Source organism: Mirounga leonina, unplaced genomic scaffold (genome assembly GCF_011800145.1).
Source record: "Mirounga leonina isolate KUSES-001 unplaced genomic scaffold, KU_Mleo_1.0 Mir_197, whole genome shotgun sequence".
Lineage (NCBI taxonomy): Eukaryota > Metazoa > Chordata > Mammalia > Carnivora > Phocidae > Mirounga > Mirounga leonina.
The window spans coordinates 3,361,945-3,376,052 of record NW_023270494.1 but is presented as its reverse complement, the minus strand read 5'-3'; the positions used below and the strand labels follow the sequence as shown (position 1 = coordinate 3,376,052).

The 14,108-nt window shown below is 56.5% G+C and overlaps 1 protein-coding gene across 1 annotated transcript in view; it reads right to left on the bottom strand.

The window, feature by feature from the left end:
- USP36 (ubiquitin specific peptidase 36) overlaps positions 1–14,108 on the bottom strand; it is a 32,588-nt gene continuing 18,480 nt past the window's right edge. The window contains 12 exon segments of the mRNA XM_035025872.1: positions 1–2,131; positions 2,374–2,524; positions 2,892–3,007; positions 3,624–3,725; positions 5,654–5,862; positions 6,299–6,408; positions 6,410–6,875; positions 8,743–8,870; positions 9,502–10,167; positions 12,383–12,521; positions 13,209–13,309; positions 13,856–13,996. Coding sequence (XP_034881763.1) covers positions 2,393–2,524; positions 2,892–3,007; positions 3,624–3,725; positions 5,654–5,862; positions 6,299–6,408; positions 6,410–6,875; positions 8,743–8,870; positions 9,502–10,167; positions 12,383–12,521; positions 13,209–13,309; positions 13,856–13,996 — 2,310 coding nt within the window. The 3' untranslated portion in view covers positions 1–2,131; positions 2,374–2,392.

Genomic DNA, 14,108 nt, shown 5'->3' with positions numbered 1-14,108 from the left:
TCACAAAAACCTGTTTTATTGCACCAGGATCTTGGCAACATCGGGGGCACCTCAGCCCCTGGAGCGGAGGCACAGTGCACGGGGACGTGGTGGGCTAAGCCCACCGGGAAAAGGCAGGTGAGTGAGGCCACACGGGACCATGGGGAGAGGCGACCCCCCCAACACAAAGTTAAATTAAACCCACGTTCTAAGTCAACCAAGTGACTGCTATTATAAAATCTTTCGTTATTTATATATATTTATATATTTACATGTCCCCTAGAGTTTGGACTGATTTTCTGGGCCCATCCTTTCCCTTCCCAGTTTGGCCAATGGCCGGGTGTGGGAGGGAAGGGCTCGCCCCTACGGAACAGTGACAAATGCTGCCAACAGTCAGGCCAGGGCTCAGCACCGCCCAAGACACGGCGGGCATGTTTTCCTCAGGAAAAGGTTTCATAATTACATAGTGAAAAGGGAAGAGCCTGGTTTGAAGAGGAGGGAGCAAGAAAAGAGATGAACTCTGTGCTGCAGACAACAACTTCCCTTTTCAACTGCAGAACGTTACAGAAAAATAGGGCCATACAGGAATGAAGGTCAACACCAAAAGAGGAAAAAAAAAATGCCCTGTCCATAAAGGCACCTGCCTTCCCTCCCGAAGTGGCAGATGACAAAGCCACAGGGCACTAGGGGTTGCTGGGGGGGAGGGGGAGAGGGGGGACACGACCCTCATCTTTGAACAAGGTGTGGTTAATAGAGAAATCTGTCCTCTGAGAAAAGAGCAAAAGGCTCCCAGACCGGCGGTTGCAGCCAGTGCCCTGCTCACCTCCTGCTGGGACCAGAGGCAGCCCCAGTTTGGGCCATGGGCATCATTATTCTCCCTACCTTTTTCAAAGAGAAATGTAAGAACAGGAAGAAAAATCAAAAAGAACTACCTACGTGAAAAAATTAACATATCTCCCCACCCCCACCCTGAAAATGGAACACTTTTTTCTGATCCCCGCCCCAGGCCCCAGAGCAAGCGGCAAGGCTCGGGTGGCAAGGGGTGCCAGACGGGGCCATCGGTGGGCCTCAGGCCACGAAGAGCCACCGTGGAGGACGGACGTCCACATCAGACGTCAGTCCCTCTCTGCGTGTGGCGTTCTGGAGAAGAGGAAGTGGAGACGTACATCCACGGAGTCACTTTCGGATTGACCTCTGTACCTTCTGCTACTGGGTCGTGTGTCTGTTCTCCGGAAAATGTCACCTTAACTGAGGGTTTCCGTATTTATTAAATTACAAGTTCGCAGGCACAGCTTGAGCAAGATAAAAAAGTGATCTTCTTGAGTCATACAATCATTTAAATTCAAAAGCACTCACAAAATAGAGCAAATAAAGCCAGTATTGGGTATCAGGGAAAGGAAATGTATTGCTAACAGAAGCCACAGACCTGGTCAAAATGCGTGTCTCTAATAAGTAGTAAAATAAAAGGATTCTACCCCAAGACCACCACCTCGATACAGACCCGCGGGCCGCTGTAGCTGCAGGGAAGGAATGGCAAGGCCACCTGGGGATCGACAGCCGCTGGAAAGGCAGGGGAGTCAGCACGCCGTCTCACGGCCCCACCCCAAGAGCCGTCTCTCTCCAGAGATGGGCTAGGGCCTCTTGCAAGGGAGGGACACACTGGCAGGGCCGCCCCCCAATTCCAGAAAAGGGAGAGGTGCGGTGCAGGGCGGCCTCGGCTTCCTTTCTGAGGGGGACACGTAAGGCATACAGAGTCCCTGCCCCGCAGAAATGGGGACGGCAGGACCGGACGGCGGTGCTGGCCGCCAGCAGCAGGGGACAGACGGCTCCCGAGACGAGCCCAGCGCACTCGGTCACCCTGGGGGCGCTCGCTCACTCGAGGATGTGCCGGGAGGGCTGCGGCCGCCGTTTCCCCTGCTCTCGGCCACAGACCACATGCACCGCTGTCCAGGTTCCCGGCCAGCGCGCTGCCACCTGCTCTCCGCATCACCGTGGGGCTTGTCACGGTGCGTGCGGTGACGCCCGAGGTCCCGTCCTCCTGCAGCTGGCTCACAGCGTGGGCCTGGCAGCGATGGGGCAGCGGGGTCCTCAGCAAGGCCGCTCTTCAGTTCAGACGGACAGGGCCCAGGAAGGGACACCTCGTCTCCCGAGGCTGTGGGGCACAGGACGTTGCTCCTGAAGAGAGGGAGACCCTGGGAGTCCCGCCATCCCTGGAGTGCGCGTCCGCACGGACGACACGCACCATTAGATGGCGCTCTGAAAACACCCGGTCCTGCCCCACACGTTCCACACCACACACGCACACCCCCCCCACATGCACTAGACACCCCCCACCCCCCCACATTGAAATACAAACCGCACACTAACGCACCCCTACACCTCCCCCACACTAACCCATCTGACAGCAGCAGAGTCAGCGGCGGTAGCTGAGGCTGGTAGCCTTAGCTGGATGAGTCACAGACCAAAAGTTCCGTCTACTCTGAAGTTTCTGGAAGGCGTTGTATGTTCTTTTCTTCTCTCTTTTGAACTTTTTCACTTTCTTTTCCTACATAAAGAAACCCCAGGCGTCACAATTCCCGAAAAGGGCTCTCCCCTGGTCCCTGTGGCTCCTCGTGAAGGCTTGTTGGGTGGGGGACACGAGTCTGAATTTGCTACAGAACCAACCAGCTTACTCTTCACGTGGCCTGAGGGAGGTGTCCCCACTGTCCCCACCTTGCTGAAGAAGGAACAAAGCAACCACACATTTACGGTGGGCATCCGAGCCCAGCAGCCTGCCTCCCGTCGTTGTACTTGACCACTTTACAATGTCGCTGCCACTTCAAACTGCCCCAAAGGGTCAAGTCCTCCCTGCCCGGCCCTCGGCGGGGCCACCGTGAGTGCCCTGTCACTCCAGCCTCAAGTGCACCCCATACCTTCCCTCGATCGAACTCTTCATCCCAGTCGTCGATCACCGTGGCGGCGCGGGCCCATCTGCTGTCCCGAATGGCATCCTGACTGACAGCCGACACCTCGCCGCCCCATGTCAACACTACAAAGCAGACACTGAGCGTCGGCACCTTTGTGCACCTGCTTCCAGAATGGTGTTTACGACCCAGACTGGCCTACTCCCGATACATTCAGCATGTTCGAGGGCCACCTTCCGGTGAAATGGACCATGCAGAGAGGGATGAGGGAGGGCAGAGTGGTCTCCAGCGTGCAGGACAGTGGTCCGTCCCTTAAGCGCAAACGTTGTTAGCTCTGTACCACCAGCCCCCCAGTTTAGTTCCTTTCAAACCTGTGCCCTCACCTGAGAGACAAAGGTCTCACGTTCTTTCTCTGAGACTAAGAATGTACAGCCCCGGTGCTGGGTGATTCCTATCCACGCCCTTCCCAAGCCGGCCCACGCCACCCAGAGGCCCAAGATCTGTTCTCCCCGCCTCTGCTCACACCCCCGGGAGGCAGCATTCTGGATCCTCCCACAGGGACTGGTTCTGGACTTTGTGCAACGGCTGCAGCTCAGGGAGGATCACGGCTGACATTCCTCTACCCGTCCGTAAAGCCCAGTGACTCCCCCGCCCCAGGATCATGACACAGCGGGTCCACTTCAGACCTCTGCGGCCCGATGAGTGAACTGTAGGACAGAAGTCCATGCTCGAAACCAGTACCTTTCCTCCCGTAAGCTTTATCTGACGAATACTTGAGCAGTTCCTGGAGCACGTCGGACTCCCTCTCTCTGCTCCAGGACACAAGAGGAGCCGGGGCCTGCCCTGCAATCAGAGAACCGCTTACATACGTTCACCTCGGACGGGGTACTTGATTACTTCTCGAGAGGGGCTACCGTCCAAATCAACTGCTGGAAAAGACTAAAAACCCACCCCCCAAACAAGACTGAAAACTGCAAGCAGCAGCGTGAGCCCTCGGTCCGATGCAGGACGGGTGAGACGGGGCTCCCGGGGAACCCGCCCCTCCCCCAGGGAGATGGCCAGAAACGAGATCTGGCGGGGACTGGCGGGAACGGCCAACTGCCGCTGCCACCACAGCTTCTGGGGAGGCTGCCTCCCAGCCGCATCCTGGAAGAGCCTGGCCACCGAGGACAGCTGCATGGTGACAGCAGAGACCACCCTCCTCAGGCTTCTAGAAACTTCTGCCTGGCCCCCTCTTAACCATCTACAACTGCTGGAACGCGCTCCCCTCCCTCAGCACAAGCCTGCCCTTGCTCTCCAGGCCTCCAATTTATCAATGACGCTGTGACCTTCAAGCCCGGTCCCTGCCGCCCTCTCCAGCCTCTTGCCCTTCGCTCCACAGCATAGCCCGGCCCAGTGGTCAGGCAGGGCCACCCACATCGCTCTCTCCATCTCTTGGCTGTGAATGCCCTTCCCCACAGAGCCAGCTCTTCCGATCATCAGGATGGAGAGCAAACAGAGCAGGGGCTGGGCCACCGCAGCCCTAGCATCTGCACCGGGCAGTGGGTCGGGAGGCCATCTGGTCAGTGTGCCAACAAAGCCAGCCCCGTGGTCTGATGACCACCGCCAGCCTGCTCTGTCACCACCTTTGAGGAGCCTTTCTTCCAACGTACTGGCCGCCCTCCTCATTCCCCAGCGGTAGTGTTTTCTCATGGGTTTTTTTTTTTTTTAAGACTTGAGAGAGAGAGAGACAGCACAAGCGGGAGGGGCAGAGGGAGAGGGAGAGAGAGAATCCCAAGCAGACTGCGTGCTGAGCCTGGAGCCCAACGTGGGGCTCGATTCCAGGCCCCTGAGATCATGACCTGAGCCGAAACTAAGAGTTGGATGCTTAACCGACTGCACCACCCAGGCTCCCCTTGTCATGGGATTAATGTTGAGTCACAGACTCATTTATCAGAAGTCTGACAAACATAAACCATCCCCAGCAGCCTGTTCACCCCCAAAAGCACAAACATAACTGGATCCCCAGGCTGCAGAGCAGACCTCACAGAATCTGCAGCCATGCTGGATCCCTTCCCAAGCAGGTGTGACCTTCTCTCCCCTTCGCTAATGGACATGCTGTATCAGGACAGCCCAGCCGAGCCTGGCCAGCCCTGAAGGAAACAGAACCAGGAGAAGTCGCTTAGCCATGGGCAACCCAAGCCCTGGGGAACAGCCGAAGCGCTGGGAACCCCAAAGGCAAGAGGCCACATTGTCTTCAGAAAGGCCCAACTTGTGGTGCCTGGGTGGCTCAGCAGATTAAGCATCTGCCTTCGGCTCAGGTCATGATCCCGGGGTCCTGGGATCGAGCCCCGCATTGGGCTCCCTGCTCAGCGGCGAGTCTGCTTCTCCCTCTCCCTCTGCTGCTGCCCTCTCAAATAAATAAAATCTTAAACAACACAAAAACAGCCTAACTATAAAAACAGGCAGAGAAAGGTTAACTTCTGAACCCGACCTTTCAAGTTCAAGAATCACAAAAAATCTCCAGGCTGAATAGACGTAAGTTTTTAGGGAAAAGTTTAGGCAGGAGGAGCCTTGAATCAGAAGAAACACTGTATTCCGAGAATACGTAAGAGTAGTTTGGGCTAACGGCTTTGCCAGATGGGGAAGCTGCGACCCACAGGGCAGACAGCCTGCCCAAGGGGACAGACTGAGGGCAGAGCTGGGCACAGGTGTGCTCGTGGGTGCCCCCCTCCGGCGCATACACCTACGCGGTCCCCGGGCCCAGCCCCCTGCTCCTCGCGGGCGCATACCTGCTCCGTCCCCGGGACGCCTGCCGTTCACAGGCGGGGAGGGCGGGCTCCCAGGGAGAGCAGAGCCCCTCTGCCTCTCGCCCCTGCAGGCTTCAGGGTGCTCGTTCTCTTCTACTTCCTGCCATGACTCCTGCTGTCTTTTTTTCCTTTTCTTTTTCCTCGGAGATGCCACAGTGGCCTCTAGCTCGACGACATCCAAGGGAGAGCAGCTCCTGGGAAGTCAGAGTCAACAGTCAGCTCCGGGCAAACTGAGGGTGAGAGTGGGGTTCAGGTCGATACCCCGGAACTCAAGCTGGCACGTGCCACAAGCCCACAGAAGAGCCACCCCAAGAACACCCTGCAGACGGGAGCAGGACAAAGCACGCCAGCTTCCGGGGCGACAGTCAAGCCTGAGAGAAAAGCCCACAACTGCACCTAACCCAGGCGAGTCGTCCAGGCCAGATGACGCGGCTGCAGCACCTGCCGACCCGGGGCCACGTGGCCACCTGCACACTCACTGCCATCCACTCACAAGCCCGTCGAGACACGTAAGGACACGGTCCTGTCCTGGAAGGCTGGCCAGCGCACTGGGGTTCCAGACCCCCCACCGGGGACGGGCCGCGCATCGCTGGGGGAGGTGCCGGGCGGCCTGGCTCCCGCTCTCACCTGTGCCACGGTGGGTCCCGCGGGAGGCAGTCTTCCGCACCGAGGCCCTCCGCTCCCTTCCGTCTCCTCTTCCTGTTGCTCCCGGGGCGGCCGTCGGTCCCGCTCCCCCCCCCGCCGGCCATTCTCTTGCTGCCCTCCGCCCTGGTCCTCCAGTCTGTCGGCGGGCACCTCTGCCCGGGGCTCCGTCCTGCGCTCGAGGCGCCAGTGCTGCCTCTGCATCTGCCCCTCCTGCGGGGGGGAGGCGTCCACGGCCCCCGCGCGCTTCCTCTTCTTCCTTCTCCTCTTCCCCGGAGAGGCTGCCGCTGCTGTGCTCGTCTCTGAGCCCTGCCCCTGGCTCTCCCCCCTGCGGTTCCTTTTCCTCTTCTTACCGAGGCTCTGGGGGGACCTGCTGGCCTCTGGCAGCTGGTGTGAAGGGGCCTGGGAGCCCCCATTGACCTGAGGCAGGAGAGCAGAGGCGGGGGAGCAGCTCTGTGGGTCTGACGTCCCGGGAGGTCGGGGGCTACTGGACAGTGACGCGGAGCGGGCACCGACGGGGAGCTTCAGGTGGCTGGATGGTGGGGGAGCAGGTGAAAGCGCCCTGTGGGGACACGCTGCTCTGACGCACAGGCAGGCCCCTCCTGCCCGCCCACAGCCCCCTGCCCGCCCAGGTGAGGATTTCCCACGGTCCTCCCCCGCCCCCCGTGTGAATCTCAGGTACGCGTAAATTCCACTGACTTAAAAAAGCGGAAAACAACAAAATCCAAATTTACTGAAAATCAAAGTAACCAAAAATCAGAACCTTTTAGTTTCCTGTCACCAAGCAGTTCAAGGTATTTTTCCAAACTTGTGTTACTATCTTTCTGAAAAGATTTATTTATTTTAGAGAAAGAGAGCGAGAGAGCATGCATGTGAGTGGGGGAAGGGCACAGGGAGAGAGAAAAGGAGAGGAATCTCAAGCGGACTCCCCACTGAGAATGGAGCCCGACGCGGGGCTCGATCTCACAACCCTGAGATCATGACCTGAGCGGAAATCAAGCGTCAGCCGCCCCACTGTGCCACCCAGGCGCCCCTAACTAACGTTATTAATTTCCAACACGAGTCTGTTACGAGAAACTTCTCTGAATTTGCCCACAAGCCCCAAGGTGTTCACACCCGTGACACCAGCCTTGCGAGGAGGGCCAGCGCAGGCCTGTACATCGTGCACTAGGATCCCCCTCTGATCTGGGGGCTCCGGACAATCAGCTGATCACACAGCGGGACAAGGAAGGGGCGGGACTGGGAGCTCCGTCAGGTTAGGCTCTCTGACCCGCCTCCCGCCAGCGATGTGACCTTGCAAGAGTTAACCTTCTGCTCTAAGCCTCACTCTCCTCCTTCGTGACCGAGTGACCATAATGCCGACCTCAAAAGGTTATGGAATCAAACAGGACTACCGTTACGAAACCAGGACAGACGCCTACACAAACCGCTCTACCACTCCGTTTACCATCTTCTGGGAAGTTTTAAAAAAAAGTCTCTACGTCAAAAAAGGAAAAAAAAAACAAAAAAAAAAACCCCACAGTAAGTACCTCGCACGCTTAAAGACCTTCCACATGCAAAAATATTGTGCTGGGTCCAGGCCGACTGTGAGGGTGGGAGAGGCCGGGGGATGGGAGCGTGAACCCAGCACCCAGCCCGGAGCGGCCGAGGGTGGGGAGGACACATCAGCGCCCAAACCACCCAAACCACCTCCTGGCTTCGCCCAGCTTCCTTCCTCCCTCCCTCCCCAGCTGCCAGGGGCTCCGTCAGCCACCAGGCAAGTGTCAGTAACTCAGCTGTCTGCTACTCAACACCCCAAAGGATATAAGCACCCCGTGTGTCACGGGACGGGAGGTGCGCCTGTTGGGGAGCCTGAACAGGGCTCCCCGAGAACCACACCTCCCTGCTCTGGACGGCCGCCCGAAGCTCCAGAAGCCAGTGCGAGGGGACAGCCAGGGGAAGCCCATGCACGGAGGTTCTGTGCAGGGCTAAGGAGTCCGAGAAGAGCCCGGGGAGCACTGGTGGGAGATACAGAATGATCCTGGCAGCAAGACACCCCTCAGCGGGGTCACAGGACTCTGGGTTCACGCAGGGTCCTTCTGGGACTCCTGCCCTTCTCTTCTACTCTGGAGTCCTGTCACGAGACTGGGGAGGGACCCAGGGCACATCCCCGTCCCCGCATGGACATAGCAGGTGGATGGAAAATGAAGACAAAAGTGAAAAGATCAGGACTGCAGAGACCAGGCTGCCTCTGACTAGCCGGAGCTCCTCTACTGGATGGAGAGAGAGAAAACAAGAAGAAGTCGGTGCAGGATCCACCCTGTACCTGTCCAGCCGCACACCACTGTCCATCCCGCAAGGCTGGAGACCATGTGCATCTTCGCCAGCCAAGCACACGCTAAGCACAGGGGAGGAGCGGCCGGCCCGGGGGGCCTGCGCCCGCGGCTCACCTGATTGCACAGACAGGCCAGGAGGAGGCGGCGACAGGGTGAGTGGTTTTCCTGGGGTAGGTGAGGTCGGACAGTGGTGAGAGGGGTGGACGGAGGTCATTGTCGGCTGCCCTCCGCAGGGTGCTGGCCTGCAGTTATTGACATAAATAAAAACTTGGTGGTCTAAAAGAGGTTGCCGTGAGTGAAGAGGGAAAATAAAAATAAAAAAAAAATAAAATAAAAATAAAAGAGCCCAGAAAGGAGGATGAGGGGACAGAAGGAGAAAAAAAAGGGGGGAGGTGGGGGAGGGGAATGGTAGAAGAAGAATCAGAAGTGTTTTTGGTTAGAAACAAAAAGGAAAAAAGGAAGGAAATTTAAACAAAAATCTCAGCATAGTTACATCATCGAGCTTCGTGCCGCACACAGAGGTGCCAGCCAGCCCGTGTCTTGCGCGCCCCCCGCGCTTGGATTCCCTGCCAAGCCCACCGCACCTGCCCCGTCTTCCCCTTGAGGATTCTGTCTATGGACAAATATGGGGACCTGCCGCCTCTCCCCAACCCCCAGCAGCTGTATGGAGTGTGTATCACATCAGGGTCCCCCAAACTCCGCCTCGGCCCCAGGACAGCCCTGTGTAGTCTGCAAATGCCTACAACTTCGTTGCCCTGATCAGGGGAGGCCAAAGGCCTCAACACAATTCCCCCACTCTCCCCAGACTAAAACCAAACCTGCTCTGTGAGCCCTAGAGACACACTTCCGGCGGGCAGACTCCCACACACCCACCTTCTTGGCAGAAAGGGCCAGTTTTTTGGCTGGTGGAGGAGACATGATGTTTGCGGGCTCGGTGGTGGTGCTGCTCAGGACAGGGGACTTGGGCTTCACCACCTTGGGGTCGTCTCCATCCGGCAGCGCTCTGGAGTGTGTTCCCTGAGAATCCCCCAAGTGGGCCGCTCTGCTCCTGGGTGTCTGGGGGGCCTTGGTGGGGTCATTGCTGGCGGAGTGCTCTGGGCTGGAGCTGCTGGAATCCCTCCCATCGAGCTCGGGGCTCTCGCCACCTGCCTTGGGCCCATGCCCGTTGGCAGTCACTCTGGCCGGGAGCCTGGGTGAGGTAGAGAGGGCAGCACCCCTGCCGTCCCAGGAGCCCTGCCTGAGGCTCTCACTCCTGCTGCCACTCCCGTTGCTGGTCCCATGGAACCCCTGAGAAGCTTTGCGTGACGGGGAGAGGTGCTGCAGGGGCGTCGACTTCTTAACTTTCTTTCCAGGCTCATCCAGAACGGTTGGTGCGTGGGGGGGTGTTTTGGAGAGTCGGGGGGAAGGGGCCCCCACGGGTGGCTTTGGAGGAACGTATCCATTCTGAGACTTCAGACCCGACACAGAGCCGTTCCTGGAAATGGGCACGCCGAGCTCCTCAGGGGCCGGCAGCTTCTTCATCGGCACAGAGTCCAGTCGCTGGAGGAGAGCAGAGGACACGATCACACCCTGGAGGGAGTGCAGGCTGGCGGTTCCCACACAAGGTCAGAGCACCTTCTGCAGCAGGCAGGGTCTCTGCCAAGCAACTCAAGACAGATTATCTACATGGACACACGGTAAAGACACTGCTTCTTCTTTGAACACTTTCAGTATTCTCTGAGTTGGGTACATGGGGGTGTGTATCTTTACGGTCACCTTTACTGAAAGCAGGATGTTTTCATCACGAGTGAAGAAATACAAAAAAGCATAAAGGAAAAAAAAAAGTACCAGAGTTCCACCCACTGCCCAAACTAAGTGCACCTTCTGTTTGGCCCCGATCTCCGGGACGGCTCTGGCCTGCAGAGGTGCGCCCAGTTCCACCTACGCACTGCCTGAAGCATCGTCCTGCGCACCTGGCGAAGGTCTTTAGCGTGTGACCAGCACCCGCCTCGCTGCGTGAAGTTTCTACAACCTGCACCGTCTCCAGCTGCCGCGGAAATGAGCAGCGCCCGACCAAGTACCCCATCCTTCTCCTCCAGACTCCTCACTGCCGGGTCTGAATCGTTGGCTCTGTTTAAACGCTCTACACGGCCCGGGTCTGTGCTGCTCCCCATTCCTGCCTCCTGACTAGTGCGGGGTCTTCTAGAGTCAGAGCTTAACCACCACCTGATTGGTTGCTGAACATTTCCATGAACGAACAACCAACAGACTAAACCTTTTTCCCTACTTGGGAAATTCCCCGCTCGTGTTCGGGAATGGTTACCAGGCCACGGATGCTTCCACGGATGCTGATGCACCCTGTGCAGGGCACTCGCTAGCGGTACTCTCACCGGCAACAAGCAGCTCTTTTTCAAAATCTTTGCTAATTCAACACCATTGCTGGCTCTTACTACATTAACCCTAACACCCTGTGATCTGAGCTCATCCGGACGAGCCCTTCATGTACTAGAAACATGAACCTTTTGTTATACTTGCTGCAAATATTTTTAGAAGTTTTTTTATTTCTAATATTCCACACACAGAAACTCAAATTTTAATTTATCCAATTTATTGTTTGTTTTTCTATACTTTCTGTCTTACAGTCTTCTCTCTTCTGGGGGCTTGCTGAGAATTCACTTCTACTTTCCTCCAAGTTTCTTCTTCTCTTTTCCCTACGTTTAAAAATAACTTACCCTTTACTTACATTCTCTCTAAAGAGAACGCATCTTCCTGCTGCACTCAGACCTTCTCGTTGGACGTTTAAGTCTGTGGAAGCGACTGCAGTATGTGTGGTACGTAACCTCTGTGGTGCGAATGTGGCTGGCCAGCAGTGTGGCCCCGTGGTACCAACCCCTGGCCTGGGCCACGGTGACAACCCCCCTGGCCATCAGGCCATGGCTTTTCCTTGCCACGTCAACCCCAATGCCTCTATTTCTCACATGCTGGAAGGGAAAGGCAGATTTGCGTAAGGACCAACGCGCTGTGGACCGTGAAGGCCCCACAGCCTGCGTTCAGATGTGACCTTCAGACTGAAGGGGAAGGATGACAAACGCAGTCAGCAGAAAGGACCGACCTGTTTTTGAGTTATAAACTGTGTTGTAGTAAGGAAATTGCTCACTACTCTGCTAATAAAATTGATCTGTAGTAGAAAAATTCAAATATACACAAAAATAACTTGAAAACGAGGGTATTTCCCAATCGCTAACATTTTCCCACATCAGCTTTCTCGCTCACTCACTCCACGTATGTGTGTCTACGCATGTATGTGTGACGTTTCTTTTCCTAAGCATCTGAATATATTTTAGACACAATGTCCCTTTACTTCTAAATATGTCTGTGTATATTCCTAAGAACAAAGATGTTTTAACATAACCACAGCATAATTATCAAAAGCAGGAGATTAACACTGCTAGAAACTGTCCACGTTTTCAATACTGAATTGTGAGGATAGAAAGCACTTCTCCCCAGATGCCTCAGGTCGAGGGTGCACGGCAGCTGGCCTAGGACACGGGCACGCCGAGTTACTGTCTGATCTGCTCGCTGGGTCAGGCTTTCTCATCACTGTCCCTCCTCCTCCCCCAATGTCAGCTCGCGACCAATTTGAGAGAGAACATGGAATAAAACAGGACACACGCAGCTCTCCTTCCTTCGGGCTAAGTTCCCGAGCATGAAGAGGTCTGGGGGGGCTCCATGGTCCTAAGAGGCACAGGCAGGAAGGATCCTTTGAAACACGTACCTTCCCAGTCAGCGGGGAGCCAACGGCCCCATTGCCAATGTTCTTCTTCAAGTGGTCTGGAACCACGCCTGGACGGCCAGGAACGGAGGAGACAGTCCTGGAGAGGGAGCCGTCAGGACTCTTCTTCGAGCCTGGAATTCTGTGGAAGGAAGGGAACCAGTCGGGGATGTCTTACTGAAGCCCCAGAGGCGCCCCAGAGAGAACCCCGATGCCCGAGCGTGCTTCTCTGAATTCCCACGCTGCCCCCACAACAATGTGGGCTTGTCACAGAGCCCCGGGGATCTGCTCAGCATGAACAGAGAGCCCAGCAGAGGCGGAACCTTCCAAGACTAGACTCTCGCTTTTACCAGGAAGCCAGAGACCCCTCAGTCACTGCGCCCAAATTCAGCCGAACAGCCACAAAGCAGCAAAAATGCCTCCAGTCTCCACATCCTCCAACCTCCAGGTCGGTGACAACCGGCCCCAAGAGAAGGTGCCCGGCTGCGGCCTCTACCCTCTGACAGGTTCCTTCGCTGCCCAGAGGAAGGTGTATCAGCAAGCCAACGCCCACACACATCTCATCTGGGGCAACAGGCAAGAAGAAGAGGTAACTTTCCCGTTTCTACTCAAAGTCAGCTCGGTGTGGAGCACGCAGATGGAATCGTGCTCGGATCTTCCCAGAGGCGCTGGCTGTTCCTCAGCAGTGGGCTGGCCTGGTCTAGAGGAGCACTTCCCTGTGGACACCCCCCGCCCCAACCCCGGTGAGCTCTCCATTATGTGCACACAGGAACAGGCCAGGGAGAACAGAGGGAACGAGCTCACGGGGGCGGGGGCAGGAGTTACTCACCGCAGATAGAAGAGCACGTAGGCCTGCTGGTTCAGAACCACCTTGATGTTGCTGGAATGGACCAAGGAATCATTCATTTGGTACCACTGTCCGTTGCTTGCCTGAAGGAGCACAGGGTGTAGTAGAAAACAAAACGGGTCAGTCAACATGCATCCCACAATCCCTAGTTTTTAAAGAATGAAATAAAAAATCTGCAGTTAACTGCTGCATCTATCCACGTGCTAACGAATTAGCAAGGACCTCACGTTAAAATGTCTAATGCTCGTCTGGCTCTGAGTGTGACTACGAAGTGTGCTTTGAATCCCTGTTCCCTCCTGCTGCCCCAGCAGATGTGAGCTTTCCCCTCTGAAGGGTATTTCGGGTCTGAGCAGCACAGCATCTCCCACCAATACACAGCCTTCCCGAGCCTCCACCGGGGCTCCAGCACTGGGCCCTGCAGGCAGCCCCTCTGGGGTCCCATTCAAGGGCAAGGACCCTAGAGCTCCTAGTGGGATGGGCTTCAAAGGCATCTTTGCCCTCCACTCCCCAAAGCAACAACAGGCCCTGAACACGACAAGCAAGGCTACTTTCCACGGAGGCCACGCCTGGACCTGTACCAACGGGCCCCGCCACACAACGCAAGCGCGCCCGCACGCGGGGGCACTGACCTTCACATAGCAGTAATAGTGGCCCGCGTGGCAGCCATGGCCCGAGTGGACCAGGACCGCGTACAGCCCGTACATGACAGGCTCCCCGCTGCTCTGCGACATATACGGACGGATGTTCAGGAATTCCGGATAGCCCACATCCTGGAGAAAAAGCAACACAGCTTATTAATAAAGGCTCTGAGAAGGCCTGCAATTAAAAAGGACTGCTGAACTTCAGCTTGGCAGTTCCCAAACTCGGCTGAGCACAGACCAC